Genomic DNA, 15453 nt, shown 5'->3' with positions numbered 1-15453 from the left:
TGAGATAGGTCTGGCAATGCAACTTTAGGTTTGTGGTTACCTCGCACAGCAGCTGGATTCTCGCAATATCACAAGATCACACAAAAATGTATCTTGTCAAGCTTCAAGTAGTCTCGCATTGCCAGACCTTCCTCCACAACACTGCAGAGGAGGGTCTGGCTAGTCCACACAGCATTCCTGGATGGGAGAAAACATGCTCTGGTTTACTGAAATTTCCTCATGAAGGAACTTGTTTTGGTGGAACATGCGTACGTTCAAAAGTAGTTTTAGTCGTGCAAGAGAAAACTCAAATTGGACAGATAGTCTAGCTAACTGTCTGGATTTACCCTGCAGAGATCTGAGGAGCAGTTAACCATAGTCCTCACAAATCCACCAGAGGTTAGAACGCCAACACAGAGAAAGCAGAAGGTGACGGACATCCGGCCTAAAAAAAGGGACATACGGTGGTCGGGTTGGGTCAGTGGTAAAGCAGGCGCACATGTACTGAGAGGTTTACGACTCGACGCAGAGGTCCAGGGTTTGAATCCAACCTGTGACAATTTCCTGCATGTCGTCCCCCTCTCTCTCCCCTTTCTCACCTAGCTGTCCTATCAAAATAAAGGCGGAAAAAAGTCTTAATCTTTAAAAAAATAAATAAAAGAGGTGGACTATCCAGCGGCACCTGAACAATCCCAGAAGTAGAACCTCGTTGATATAGACTAGGCTTTAAGTAATGCGTTTGTATCTGAGCAACTGTGAGTCTGACCAATCAGCGTCCTGTGAGTAGCGATTGGCAGCTATGGGCGAGGTTTAGGTTTCTGATAAAAATGGAGGAGCGACTGTTTGTTTAAAGCAACAATGGCAGCTCCTTAAGAGGTTAGCGTAGATGCTGCAATAGCATCATTTGTATCAGAACTATTTCTTCATTGAAAGAAGAGCAAAGAATGACTGAAGGCTTCCCTCGATGGAAAAGAGTTTTTTTTCCTCTTCTCTCGACTGGCTTCGGTAAGAGTTTGTCAGGTATTTTTCTTTTGAAAGTTCCTGCCCTTTTCCAAACAGTTTCCAATGATTGGTTCTTACATGGATCGGTGTAACCGACCATCTGGCTCATCAGGTTAGGTTCGTGGTGCATTCAAACTGAAAAACTGACAAAATGAAGTATACTCAAAATATCTATTGTCCCACTGTGAAATGCATAAAGAAAATGGAGAAGCTATTCACAGCTGCAAAGCATTAGGAAATGTTACTTTCTTTTTCTCTTTGACTCCTCGGGGTGTTTGTAACATCCAGTAAATCCTAACATTACCAATGTGCATGACGAATGTGTTTTCCATGCCGGTGAAAACATTGCTGTGCAGTGGGTAACAGATACCTTTTCTTGGCATAGAAGTTGGTCTGGGCTTCTGCTTTCTCCTCAGCAGGACCTGGCTTAGACCTTCCTCGTCCTGGCAGCAGGTGAGGAAGACGTGCCCACACGGGTATCCCAGGTACTGGTGGGCATCACAACCCCATCCTTCACTGCGCGCCCGTAAGCCAAGGGCACAGCAGCTGCAGCACACCTGGGCATCCAGACACAACAGCAGAGCATATTAGGAGTGTGTCACTGGGGGGCCCTTCACATCTCTAATCGCCACCTCTTTTTATGACCCTCCACCGTAGAGAGGCAAAGTCCCTCCCCTTCCGTTGGATCACCACGAGACCTTAATTAGGAAAATAAATATCTATGGTAGTGAACACGCAGAGGCAAATTGTTTTTTGATCCCGTTTGAATTGAGCCAGGAATTACACATATGATGTCCGTCCGTTTAAAAGATCATTTTCCAAGTCAAGAAGTTTGTCGTAAAACTCTTGAAGTATAAGACTGTGAAAATATGTCTTTAGAAAGACTACACACTGCATAAGTGACGTCTCGCCGAAGCTAGGATGCTTCTGCGTTTCGTACCTGAATGGAAAGTTACTCACACGAGCTGCGGATCTTGCTGGTTCTTTCGCTTCTCGGCTGATAAAAAAAACAAAAAAAACAGATGGATAAAACACATCAGGTAAGATAATGTTACATGTGCTAACGAGCAAGCCGAGCATCAAGCTAGGTGACGTTTGTTTGTGGGAGACGAGAGATGTAGTTCACTGGGCGGCGTTCACACAAAACTAAGTGGCACTACGACAAACCTGCAGCCAACTGCTACTTTCTTGACTTGCAAAATTATCTTTTAAATTGATGAACATCATATGTGTAATTCTTGGCTCAATTGAAACAGGATCAAAAAATAATGAGTCTCTCCCCGTTCACTACCTATTAGGCCTCCTGCACACTGGCTGCGTGGCGTGAGCGTGGCGTTTCTGTTGCGTGTCAGCTGCGTGGCGGCTGCGTGGCGTTTTCTAGGTCTTTGCACACCAGAAACGTGTCTGACGCGGCGCTGCTGCTGCTAGCCTTGTCTGGACAAATGGATGTTTCCCATAAACATAAACATAAATATATTCTGATCTGATTACAGCAAAGACAACGTCGGCAGTATTGACGGCAGAATATCTCCAGAATATTTGCTTCTGTATTGACAAGTGCAATATATGAAAATCGCTAATTATTTGTAAATTACATTTATATCTGCATTTATGTCAAAACCTCGAGACTTTCAAACATCAAAATGTCATTTATTAAATGCATTTGTGTCAAAATGACATATAAACATCTTTTTGTATTCTATTTTGCCTGGAAACGCTTCCAACACGTGAAAAATAGGCGTGCGTGCGTGTCACGCAGGCAGTGTGTAAGCTCTAACCTGTTACCATGGGAGCCAAAATAAAAACGGACACGCCACGCAGCTGACACGCTCACGCCACGCTCACGCCACGCAGCCAGTGTGCAGCCCGATGGTGATCCACCAGTAGGGGCGGGACTTTGCCTGTCTATTAGCCCTGTTTTTTGTGACCAGCAGAAAAGGGGGAGACATAGCAGCTTAACAGGCAAGCAGGCTAGTTCATCACACACTGCGAAGAGTTTCAGCTGCTGCCTCAAGCTAAACCACATGTCATGCAACGAAAACCAGATTTCCACCTTTTTTTTTTTTTACTTTCCTCTAAAACAATGACCTGGCACAATGGTTTGGCTCGGCTGCCTCAACACATGTACAGCTGGCTCGAGGGTCTCCGGGTTTCCTCTTTTGCTATTGGAGCTGACTGAGCAAAGGCATGATTCCTATTTCCATATGGAAGCATTTACAGGTCTGAAGGATGCATACTGAAATGGGAGATTTTGGCAGTTACTTATCAATATATTTAGCCTTTTTTCCAATAAAGACTAATAAACTGTCTGGCCTTTACAAAAGCCTCTCTGCTCGCATTGCTATCTGAAATTGAAATCTCACTCTGGCCAAAACGACAGTGCATTCCCGGGGATGTTTAAAAAGTTTAAAGTCTAAGATACACGGGCAAACTCAGATTCCACCGTGTTTTCGTGGCAGTTCCAAAGTATTCACAGTACTTGACAGCTGCCTGTTTACACGGTCCAGTTTTGTCGCCTTGAACCATTTCAAAAAGTGACTTATACCCTACCTGACTCAAACAGTTAATATTCTATTCTAGAGGATGACGTAACTGCCTTTAATCAATTCAATGTTTGTTTTACGGAGAACTTGGTGTCTAGAAAAGGTCTGCCCCATCCAATAACATCATGTCTTTCTGTTTCTTCCCCTTTAAAAACAACATTACTGTAAGAGTTGTCATTGTGGGGAGACAATAATGTACCCGGTAGGAGTCATCTGTGCACTGGTCCTGCTCCACTTCACAGGTGTCCCCTCCTCTGGCTGAAGTCATACCTGATTCACACTGGCTCTCCTTTATAGAGCTGAGACAGCACTGCTTCCCTGCAACACTGACACACAAACACACACACACACACACACACACACACACACACACACTTATGCAATGAGTAGCTTATTTCAAATAATCTGATTCATATACCTTTGCACAATAAGTTTCACTCCACATCTGAGAAAACATACGTTAGACTAACAAACTGATAGCTGGGGCCACGGAGGGAACTCGTTCATCTGCACACACACTGCAATGAAACAGAGCTGGTTTAAAATCGGCCAAGTATCCCTTTGAGTGCCCCTTTCGGCGGGGAACTGAAGCCGGTATCTATGTGAAATGTATGAATGCAGCGGATTTTATCTTCCGCATCACGTCCAGTCCGTGCACGCATCCCTCGTGCATGCATGCACAATTGCAAACCCAGCAAACTCCACAATAAACACTAAAAACGTTATATGCGAACAGAACTATACATATATTACAGAGAAAACAGAATGCAGATATATTGAATTGCAATTGCAGAAAACAGGCAGAGCACAAAGAGTATCAAAACTGGAGTTTGATATAAGGAAACCTAAAGGATTACAACTTTAAAGTAAGGGGCCTTGGGAGAAGCAGTTAAAAAAGAATAAACACTGAAGCGGCAGAAGCCAAGATATCCTGACTTTTAGCCCTTAGTGTGAGTAATGCCCCTGAAACCTGGATCCTACACTTATAATGCTTCACAAATAACCTGAACATCTTTAATTAGCCCTTACCTGCCTAATGAACACCCACATCTCCACACCTTCAGATGTAACACAGGTTTTCTAATTAAAAACAAACTGACTCGTGAAAGTCTCGCTCCCTCCAGAGCCGCAGAAGACTACAACTGTTCTCACATGTTGAGTAGTACTCCTTATGAGGCATAAGCTGATCTTCATGTGTAAAATTGGTGTTATATCTCTTAAAAAGTTTCCTTAAGCTGTAGTTCAGTAAAAAAGTAAAGAGGCCTAGTGCATGTCCTAAAAACTGGAATTGTGGATGTTTCCCAACATGTTTGGTATTGCTTGGGTTTATTCCGATACCAAATATTTACAAAACAGCTTGTTTATTGCTAAGGTCATATGGTCAAATATAAATAATTCTTTAAAATGTAATGACAATAACTTATTTCCCCAGTCAATTGCAGTTAAAAGACAAAAAGAAGAACCACTAGATGGCAGAAGGGTATTTTACAAAAACTTTGAATGCACCGTGAGCTTACGAGTTGCAAATGAATGCACCATTAAGTATCGTCGGTGGGTTCGGGCAGTTGTCCATGGTGTCTCAAAGTGCAGCTAGTCTCCTCCGTGTCTTTGGCTGCAGACTATTGGACGTCCCAGTGTTGGAATCCTTTCCAGTGAAATGCAGCCACACTTTACTCCGTTTAGCTTTCAGCATTTTAACAGTGTTTAAGCCAGCTACTAGCTAACGGTAGGCTTACGTTACCTGCTGCCAAGTGTAATGATAATTAGCGTTATGTTTCTGTAGCCTATAACAGATGTTATAGGCTACAGAGATCAGCGCAGGTATTGCAGTGGCACCGAGGCACCATAATCTGCGTATATATATATATATATATATATATATATATATATATATATATATATATATATATATATATATATATATATATATTATTAGTAGACACCTGTCGTTGCAATATTGGCACTGGGTTTTATCCAACCAATGGAACTAAATAAATGCTATATCCATATTCCTCCAAAGCAGCTTTCAAAATGTCTGTATGTAAAACCAACACTACAATCTGACACCTAAGGCCAGGTCACTTACCTGCACATGGAGTGCTTGTCATTGTTCAGCAGTGGCATGTGGTTGCAGTGGTGGTTTTCTGTGGCCCATTTCTGGCCAGAAGCACAGCAGCTCTGCAGCAGGTCTTCAGCAGAGACACCTGGACCTGCAGTCCAGAGACACGCGGGTATGCATACGTCAGCACACACAAGACTGATGGAATAAAAACAGTTCAGCAGTAAATCCTCTGTGTCTGCACAGCTACACTGAATGGAACAGACAGACGCCTGAAGAGGGAAGTGAATACAGTAAGCAGTCAGACAGAAACATATGGTAGACTGCACCGGGCCTCAAAGGCACCTTTAAGTTTAAACAGCTGACTAAAGGGGAGCAGCCCCGTTACCAGAATACAGTAGCCCATTTTAGGATTGGAATAGTTTTTTTACTCAGGTCTGAGAAAAGTTTATTTTTACAAGTAGAATGGCAGTCCAAAAATAGGGTTGTGAGAAAGAAGTGTGACAGGTAGTCAGTGTTTATGAACCTGTAGGCTGCAACAAGCGACAGGGCAGCAAGGTGGAAGGAGTTAGTTGGGGTGTTCGAGGTAAGTCCCTTTCATTTTCTGCGTAGACCATGTCCGGTAAGAGGCAGCTGGAGCACTTCCAAGACTTGGACAGACACCAAACTCTCCTGGTTGAATCTTTAGTACAAAGGCCCTACCCCTACCCTACCAGGTGAGCTAGAGGTCGCTCCCAGTTGTCATCATTAACTGGCCATTTTAGACATTCAGTGAAAGAACACCAAAATAAAATTAATGGAAATTCGTCAAAACCATCTCCACTTTGCCATCCACTTATTCAGAGGAGTAATGGCACTGTTTCAATGTCATCAACTGAGGGAAATGAGCATAGCACATGTACTAAACTAGGAACCCATTAAATCCCCATAGCTGAATAAATGCATTTTTATATTTCTAAACCACACATTTCTGTTGATGCTTAAACCAGCAAAAATCAACCCCGCTGATGTGGTAGCCTTCTCAGTGATCACTGACATTCTGTGCCCCCCCCCCACCACCAACACCACAATCCCCCCCCTCTCTCACCCACTGCTGAGCATGAAGCTTGGATTGTGGTGGCACCTGGATTGGGGTTGCAGCTGCTGCTCGACGCCCTGCACTGCAACTACTACTACTAGTATTAAGGGCCGTCCACCCCAAGAACGATAACTATAACAATAACCATAACCATAACCATAACCATAACTATACCTGTAACGATGTGAGCAGCCACAGTGCTCAACGACAACATGGCCTCATGACTTCGCGTAAACATACACGCCACTTTTTTAAAGCCAAATGGCGTGTCATCTGTACGCATTTTGAGCTATCCGCGTATATGTCTACGCTGTATACAGTGGATGTAAACACACGTTATCGCAAGAACGTGCCGTATTACCGCGAGAATAACGTAAAAAATATAAAAAAATAAAATAAATTTGAAAAACGGTTGAAAAACGCCACACGCGGAACGCGATCCCAGCTCTCCTGGGTGAAAGTCCCGTGTTTTACCCATCCTCCACCCCAACCCAACCTCCCTCCATGGACTCCATTCTCTCCCTCGTTCCGCCTAGCTACGCCCCAAACTCAAAACCATCAGTTGCAGTTAATGACCTGCATATTCCGCAAAGTAGAGGAAGGGAATACCATGGCAGTATTGAATAACTGGAGCTCAGATGCAATTTTGTAATTTTCTCAATTTCTGATCCTCTGAATAAAAAACTGAAAATTGGAAAAACAGTTTAAAGATCAAATTTTTTAATTTGTCAAGGTGGAAAAAAATGAAATATTTTATATTTGAATCCATTTTTCTGTTTTTCCAAATGTCCATTTGTGCTTAGAAAACTGAACTGATAAGCATTACACTGACCAAGCAGCGAGCCCGGTTGCTCTGCATGGAGCTCAGGCAGTGGATAAAAACACTGTGAGGCAAGCTGCTGCTGCTGCTGCTGCTGCTGCTGCTGCTGCTGCTGCTTGGCACTACGGAGCCCTGTCAGAAGTAAAGCCGTCTCACCCTGCTGCTTTTATCCACTGCTCGAGCGCACACACTCATATACACACCAAACTTCCTCTCTGTGCCCTTTGAAGAAAAGCCACTCACTAAGAGCTTTTGTTTTGCAACTCAATGAACTTTCGTTGGCTTCTATACTGTACACAACATTTGCATATTCTTCATATTAACACTGTGAAATGCAGTGTTGTTTTATAACTTTGAAGACATGAATCAAATTTATCACAACAAAAAACGGTGAATACAAAAAAATTGCAATAAACCTTACGTCGTTTTGATGCATAGAAGCGTCCAGTCATGAATGCACACACACATGCCACACACACACACACACACACACACACCACACACACACACACACACACACCAGAGTTCAATACTGTGAGAATTCCTGATAAAACATGAAGCTTATTTCTTGTAATTAAAAATGGTTACATCAGAGAATTGGCCCACAGGGTGTCAAATAAAGCATTGTGATCAGATTAAGCAATTTCCTGCATGCATTATTTCCTTGATGTAACCTCCATTGTATTCACCTCAAGGTATAATACGTCTAAACTATGCTAATCCCATACTGCACAGCATACATTCAAATAAAAAAAAAAAAAAAAAGAACCACAGAGCCAGGAATGCCTTAAATAGCTCGGCTTTTGAGCTTCACTTTGAAAGTTATTTTATTTCACTGCGCTGCATTCAGTTTTCATCCCAATCATTTAAAGCTAAGGCTGTCTGTGGCTTACTGTGCATAATTCATAAGCGCTGTGAGAAGAAGATGATTGAGAGTAAAAGCAACTTCTTATTTTACCCCCCAAAACATTTGTGTGTCGCTCTGTAAAACACTAGAATTCATGTCCTTGTTGAGAACCTACTTTTAAAAGACTTTCAGCTGATAAGTCTCACTGCAATCTGTGAGATCTGGCTCTAATCCCACCAAGAAGCAAGGTAAGGTTTAAAGTACAGTTATGTGTCCTGCGGTTCTGAGGACAGATGAATAAACACAACAGGTATAATTGGTTTACTTTTCATAGATCGTCTGGAGGTTTTCAGGAAGTGAAAACATCATCCCAGTCTTATTTTGTACAGAGGAAAAGAAAAACCCCTGGCACGGGTTCATTATTTCACACTGACACTAAATGGAAAAGTTGGAACCAGTGTCATTCCTCACTGTTATGTGAAGTATGTTCAAGACGTGCTTGCCAAAGGCCAAGCATGAGGTTCAGCCGGAGGGTCAGATGCAGCTTAACACCCAGGAGGAGCCTACTAATTAGCTGAGAAACAATGGAAAAAGGCACATAGAGTATATTTATAGCTTACACCTTTGTCAATAGCTGATGTTGAAAGACTCAACATGGTTGAAACGACGGCAGCACTGCCTCTCCCCTACGCCGGCCTGTTATGTAGCAGATAGACTAAAACTGAGAGACATCCGCTCACTTCGGGAGCTCCCGTGGGGTTTGTCTGGACTGATTAGCCTGGCCTCACACTGCTCGCTCGTCTGGCCAAACAAACCCGTCTCACACCCATAGACTATATATAGAAAATAATGGATGAAGCCTCCGGGCCTGAAAAGTGGAGCTCCTTAAACCTGTATTCTATTTAATTTCCAGGAGGGGGCGTCTCCACTGGCTCCGAAGAAGACTGTTTCTATAGAAGTCTATGAGAAAAGGACCCTACTTCTCACTTGATTTATTACCTCAGTAATTATGGTCTCAATCGCTACTTTCAAGTCTTCTCGATGTTCATTTTGTAAGTTATGGTCCTATTTATTTTAAAATAGACAATAAAGCAGGGGATGCTTTAGGACCTGTCAATCAGGACCGAGGCTTAGCAAAGCTAACCATGGCACTGTGTACATTAAAATAGACCTGAACGTGGCCGGTTAGCTCAGTTGGTAGAGTGGGCGGACATATGCAGAGGTTTATTCCTCGACGCAGAAGGTCAAGGGTTCGAGTCTGACCTGTGACGTTTTTCCTGCATGTCTTCCCCCCTCTCTCTCCCCTTTCATATCTCAGCTTTCCTATCCAATAAAGGCAGAAATGGTCAAAATAAATAAATAAAAATAGACCTGAACTCGTTTTTGGGGTGTTGTCCGTGTTTACATCTTAAACGTTGACCCTTTCACTGTCTTTTCACTGTTACCAAGTTAATTGGAACATTTCGTCGACTAAAAATGTATTGTTCAGCAATCTGCCAACCTAGCTAGCTAGCTACCGCTAGCATTAGCTGATGACTTAAGGGAAGGTTTGCCGAATTTCTGTTCTGCCAGTACCCTGAGGTATGCGTTTACCAGCCGGTAAATCTCCACTGGACGACTCGCTTCAGAAGGGCTGACAATCTGTAACTTTCCCTCTTTGGCGTTTAGCTTAGCACGGCGCCATTGCAACCATGAACAGAGATTATATCTCCAACCTGGCCTGGGAACGCCTCGGGATCCCCCAGTCAGAGCTGGATAATGTGGCTCGGGAAAGGGAAGTTTGGGGTCCCCTGATGGAGCTGGGCAGTTGTAACTGGCAAGGACGCCCTGGTTTTGCATTTGTTCATCAGAATAAACAGAGAACTGTTAAGAGATCTGGACCAAGACAAAACAACACTGTCTCCATCATAGCTTTCATTCGTTCCTGTTGAACATTTACAGGCGCAAAACATGATGGATTCTATTCTTTCCCGCCTCTGAGTGCTTTCTGTTTCGGTGCGTTTGTTTGTGCCGCCAGTATGAATTGACAGACGAGGCACTCAAGGCCTTCAGGGAGTGTCGGTTTTAGGATATACTAATCCAAGCAATCCAGAATGAGTAATGGCTTAGAACAATGCAAGGATGCTAACTGCCTCAGCTCCCACTGCTCTGGCACAGTGGCAAGCTTTTGTCGCCCACATAGAAACACGGTCATTCATCAATATGCTCTCTGAACAAATAAACCAGACGGAGTGGAACTGACTCACTCTTACTCCACAACAATATGAGAAGACTGTCAATAATATATTGCAGCATACAATGCAGCATCCTGGCAGGAATAGTCTTAAATATCCAGTGGCATAAAAGATCTCAAGTCGCCACAATACAGAGTTCTAGTAAAGGATAAAGAACCATTTTACGCCCAGTATAACCACAATGGAATTTATCTGGAGCCCCTCATCCGAGTCGTAGATTGAGATCGACAGAGCACTGATTTCAGTAGCTAAGCTCGACAGGCAGTGATCAATGATGACTAGAGCATATTAGGCATTTTCCAAACTATCGGTATCGGCATTTATAATGGCTGATAAATTTATATAAAAAAAATTAAAGAAAAACGGACGAAACACCCTTCAACCATGTTATGAGTGTTGGCGTTGCATAGTTAGTCCACCAGAGGGCGCTCTATAGCGTCTCTGTTTGTCTTTTATTTATGTTGTTATTGTGTTTTTTGTTCAAAAGGACTTTAAGTTTCTTTTTAAACTTATCTTAAGTTTGTATTTTTATACATTTAATTTATCATAACTTTAATATATTTTGATGTTCCTCTGTTCTGTTGTGACAATAAAACCAACAAGTTTATTTTTAAACTGCATTATCATATTATTTTAGTGAGGACTCCTAAATAACTACAAATATCTAATGTTAGGGAAATCGGTTTATGTTTTGTTACGCGTTTCTGGATTGAAAAAAAAAAGAAATATCGATATATCAGAATATCGGATTTTTAAATCACCAAATATTTGTATCGATATCGGCCTTAAAACTCCTTTATAGGCTCTAATGATGACCATCAAAACCAAACCAAGTCACTCAGTTACAGTTTATTAACTAAGCTCTGTAATAAAAGACTTGTCTTTCTTGTGTAAGGGTCGCTGTGGATTTTAGTCATTGAATTCATTGGGTACACCATCTTACAGCATAAATATACTGTAGCTTCAATCTAGTTTTTGCTGGGTTGGGTGAGGTTCAGGTATCTATAAACTGTAAAATCGTGCTCATGTTTGTCTTTATTCCAAAGGCCAAGAGAACCAAAAAAGCTGCTAAATTCAGCTGTCTCTCTGCATGTTCACTAGGATAAGGTACCAAACTCATTACTTTTTTTGGTACAGACCGAATTACATCGGTACTACCGAGGACCGATTCACGTTAAATCAAATGGTGCCAAATGTCGGTACCTGAGAGTACGTAAGCGCATGCTTATCTGTCCTTTCTGCATGATGCGCGCGCTGAGGTGCGGACGGAGCAAACCCGAGCAAACCACGTCATCTCTGCAGTTTAGTTTAAGTCACAGTGAGTCGCGGCAATGCCGATAAAGTGGTTGCAAGGGAGGTTACACTTCTCAAAACTTCACACAGACACCGTTCGCTGCCATATATTAATCGCGAGGCGAAAGTGGTCGCGGTGCTGTTGCCTCTTCCTATAGAGACAAGCAGGCACACCAGTCTCTGTGCCCTGGTGACTGACTGACAGGCTGAGGTTGTAAGTCAAGGCAACTTTATTTCTACAGCACCTTTCAGCAACGAGGCAATTCAAAGTGCTTCCCATAAAACATTAAAGATCATGAAAATGAAACTGGCTAAAATAGAACAATATTCAAATACAAGAATAAAAGTTACAGTGAGTAAGAAATGAAAAATTGTTAGATTTAATAGGTTGTAGGGTTAGGGTTTGCTAGGGGAGAGGGAGTGTTTTATTTTTTGTTTTGTTTATTTTGTTTTGAGTGTAAAATGTTATAAATAAATAACATGATGATATAAGTAAATAGGATAAATAGGTTCGGAATTACTTTTTACAACTGAAATTAATTTTTGTAATTTCAGGTACCTGTATCGGTACCGATAAAAATGTGAACGGTACCCAACCCTATGTTCACACTCACTAACTTTCAATGTGTTTCCAACTGCAAATGGTAAATAAACTCGACTTTGCTGTTTCCAGTGAGTGGGAACAGTTCCAGCAAAAGAGCTCACACCCATTGAAACTATTTTAATTTGGCAGACAGGCCACTTTTTCACTTTTAGGCTGGACAGACGGCTGCATTTTTACATAAAGATCGCTTCTAATGTTGCTTTAAAACGACTGCTTCCTGTACAAATAGCCAGTCCATCAGTGCATTGTTAAAGGTGCTCTAAGCCAGTGGTTCCCAACCTTGTTTCATTGGCGCCTCCCTACTCATGTCTAAGAAAAGCTGAAATATATACAGAGTTATCAGCACTTTTACGCTTCTCCGCCTTGTTTCATTCATAAAATAGTGATGCCGAGGATGATGTAATGTTTGTGTATGTTTAATGTATGCCTTAGTTTGAGGTTGATATCATTTGAAAAAAAAAATCTTTAAAAACAATGTAATATGGCACTTAAATGCACTTAATATGTTTAGTTTTTTGAGAGATGATATTGTAAGCAATGTAGGCAATACAAATGTAGCATTTTTTCCAAAAATGTTGCTTTTTTTCCCTAGTTTTGGTTGTTTAAAAACGCAAAAGAAAAAATATCCGATTAATCGATCGATAAAGTGCTAGATTAGTCGATTACAAAAAGGATCGATAACTGCAGCCCTACTTTTGTACACATTATATATTCTAGTGTATTATCATAATTTGTTTAACAAATATTTTGTTTTTTACCTCAACCTCAAACCAGATAAAGACTTGCGCACCCCCTGTGATCTTTGCCGCCCCTCGTGAGGGGTGCCCGGACCCCAGGTTGGGAACCACTGCTCTAAGTGATGTGACGCGTTTTTTATTAAGATCAAGCAACGTGCAACCTAGCTAAAAGGTGAAGAACACAAACAACAAAATCACTAGCTAACTTACTTTAAGTTTGCAAGAACTATAGACCAATACAACAACAGGCTTAAATGAACTGACAACATAAGTTATACGACTTACAGTTCTCAAGTACGCACACACACCATCTCAACTGATTTATCCTCTTTTCTCTCACTTTTTTCTCTGTGTGGCGGTATTTTAGCTCGCGGTATAAGGCGCGTGTCCGCGCTATTTTCCGACATGCACTCACAATCACTCCCGATAGACGACCTTTTGTACAAAACTAAAGTAACGAGCCAATTTTCTAAAATGTAAGGAGTAGAAAGTACCGATATTCTTGTTAAGGAGTAAAAGTCAAAAGACGCCACAAAAATAAATAGTAAAGTAAAGTAAAAATATCTGAAAAATCTACTTGAGTACAGTAACAAAGTATTTGTACTGTCGTTACTTCCCATCTCTGTCCCTGACCCTGACCAAATCTCTTGTTTTTAGTCACACTTTTTGAAGATCAGTCTAAGGACTGTTGGATTTTCTGAATCCATACAAGGTTTTAACATGAGCACAGCAAAATGCCTGTATCATCTATATTTTTTCTCTGCCTTTCTTCACACTCAGCCCCCCCAGGGTCTCATCTGTAAAGCAGATGGGATTATAATGGATTGTAGGCTTGAAAGGACTGTCCTTACACTGAGTCAAGGCTGTCCCTGAAATATGTGGTTTGACTAAAATAGAGAAAAAAGGGCCTGTACAGTACAGCAGTGCCTTCTCTTTGTCTCACACTCTGCCTTCATCAGGGACAAAGCCAGAGCTACAGTATTTTCCACTGACCCTTCTGCCTCCTGCTTCTGAAACGAGCGGCTTTGTTTTTTTTGCTCTCAACAATTATTGGTCTTTGCCTAGAAATGCTAATCTCCCGCAATGCCCAGCGTGCCCATCCGGCCTCCCACCACCTTTTCATGTCTGGCAATCTATCAGCCCTAGACACCCGTCAACAGCAGCCTTTCCACAGCGGCGCCCTGGGCCCAGCTCCAGCCACCTCGTGAGAAATCTTGGCTGATGTTGTTATTTCCAAATGTGAGACGGCAGTCCGCTCAAACACCAAATCAAAGTCAATGTCCTAAATTTGGCCTCAGAACTTTATTTAGCTTTTTTTTGATAAGGATGAAAAGTTAAAAGGTCTGCATCTTATTTAGCGTTAAATGTACAAATGTTGTAAAATGCTACCATGCCAGCATGCTAACAGGGTTCATAAGCACATTGGAATGGTTTATAAACTCCAGACTTATTCACACAAGATGAAAGTAATGAGTAATTTCCTATATATATTCTGGGACATCCTCTCCCTGTTACACTTCATTATGCTCAATGCTGCACGCATCAGGCAGGATGTTTCTGGTAAGAATCCAGCAGCAGCAGCAGCAGCAGCAGCAGTCTGGATTAGATGTGTGGACCAGACATGGTCTTGGAAGCAGAGTTTAAAGGAGCTGTCCTCCTGGAAACACAAAGCTAGACTCTCTTTCAAATCAACCTCTCGAATCAGAAAATCAGAAAGGAGTTTATTGCCACAGTAGTTACCCTAGGTGGAATTGGCTCATACACAGACTATATCCACGACGTTACACTTCCGGAATTTTGCTCAGGTGACCCCGGAAATTTGGCCGGATTCATGCACCTCCTTTAAGCCGGATGTCCGTTAACTTCCACTTTCCTTTGTGTTGGCGTTCTAACCTCCGGTGGATTTGTGAGGACTATGGTTAACTGCTCCTCAGATCTCTGCAGGGTAAATCCAGACAGCTAGCTAGACTATCTGTCCAATCTGAGGTTTCTGTTTCACGACTAAAACCTACATGTTCCACCAAAACAAGTTCCTTGCTGAGGCTATTTTGCAGAGGCACCGTGGCTCTGCGTGGCGCTTAGCGCCACCCATGGCGATAGGGATTGGTTTGCTGAAATGCCAATAAAGCAGGGCACGTTTTTTTCCCCCCATCCTGGATTGCTGTGTGGACTAGCCAGACTCTCCTCCACAGCGCAACATTAAACATTAATCAAAAAACAAAACAATAAATACAGAGACAAATACATATACAAAATA

General features: G+C 42.1%; 1 protein-coding gene across 2 annotated transcripts in view; it reads right to left on the bottom strand.

Moving 5' to 3' along the window:
* Window positions 1-15453, bottom strand: part of fbln2 (fibulin 2) — an 88702-nt gene that overhangs the window by 51162 nt on the left and 22087 nt on the right. For both annotated transcript variants that reach the window (XM_039797519.1, XM_039797520.1), the window contains exons 3-5: window positions 5611-5734; window positions 3724-3850; window positions 1352-1538 (exon numbers count right to left, since the gene is read on the bottom strand). In XM_039797519.1, coding sequence (XP_039653453.1) covers window positions 1352-1538; window positions 3724-3850; window positions 5611-5734 — 438 coding nt within the window. The remainder of the gene's footprint in view (window positions 1-1351; window positions 1539-3723; window positions 3851-5610; window positions 5735-15453) is intronic.

This window comes from Perca fluviatilis, chromosome 4 (assembly GCF_010015445.1).
Source record: "Perca fluviatilis chromosome 4, GENO_Pfluv_1.0, whole genome shotgun sequence".
Lineage (NCBI taxonomy): Eukaryota > Metazoa > Chordata > Actinopteri > Perciformes > Percidae > Perca > Perca fluviatilis.
Note: the sequence above shows the minus strand (reverse complement) of the source record. Positions and strands in the feature narration are given on the sequence as shown.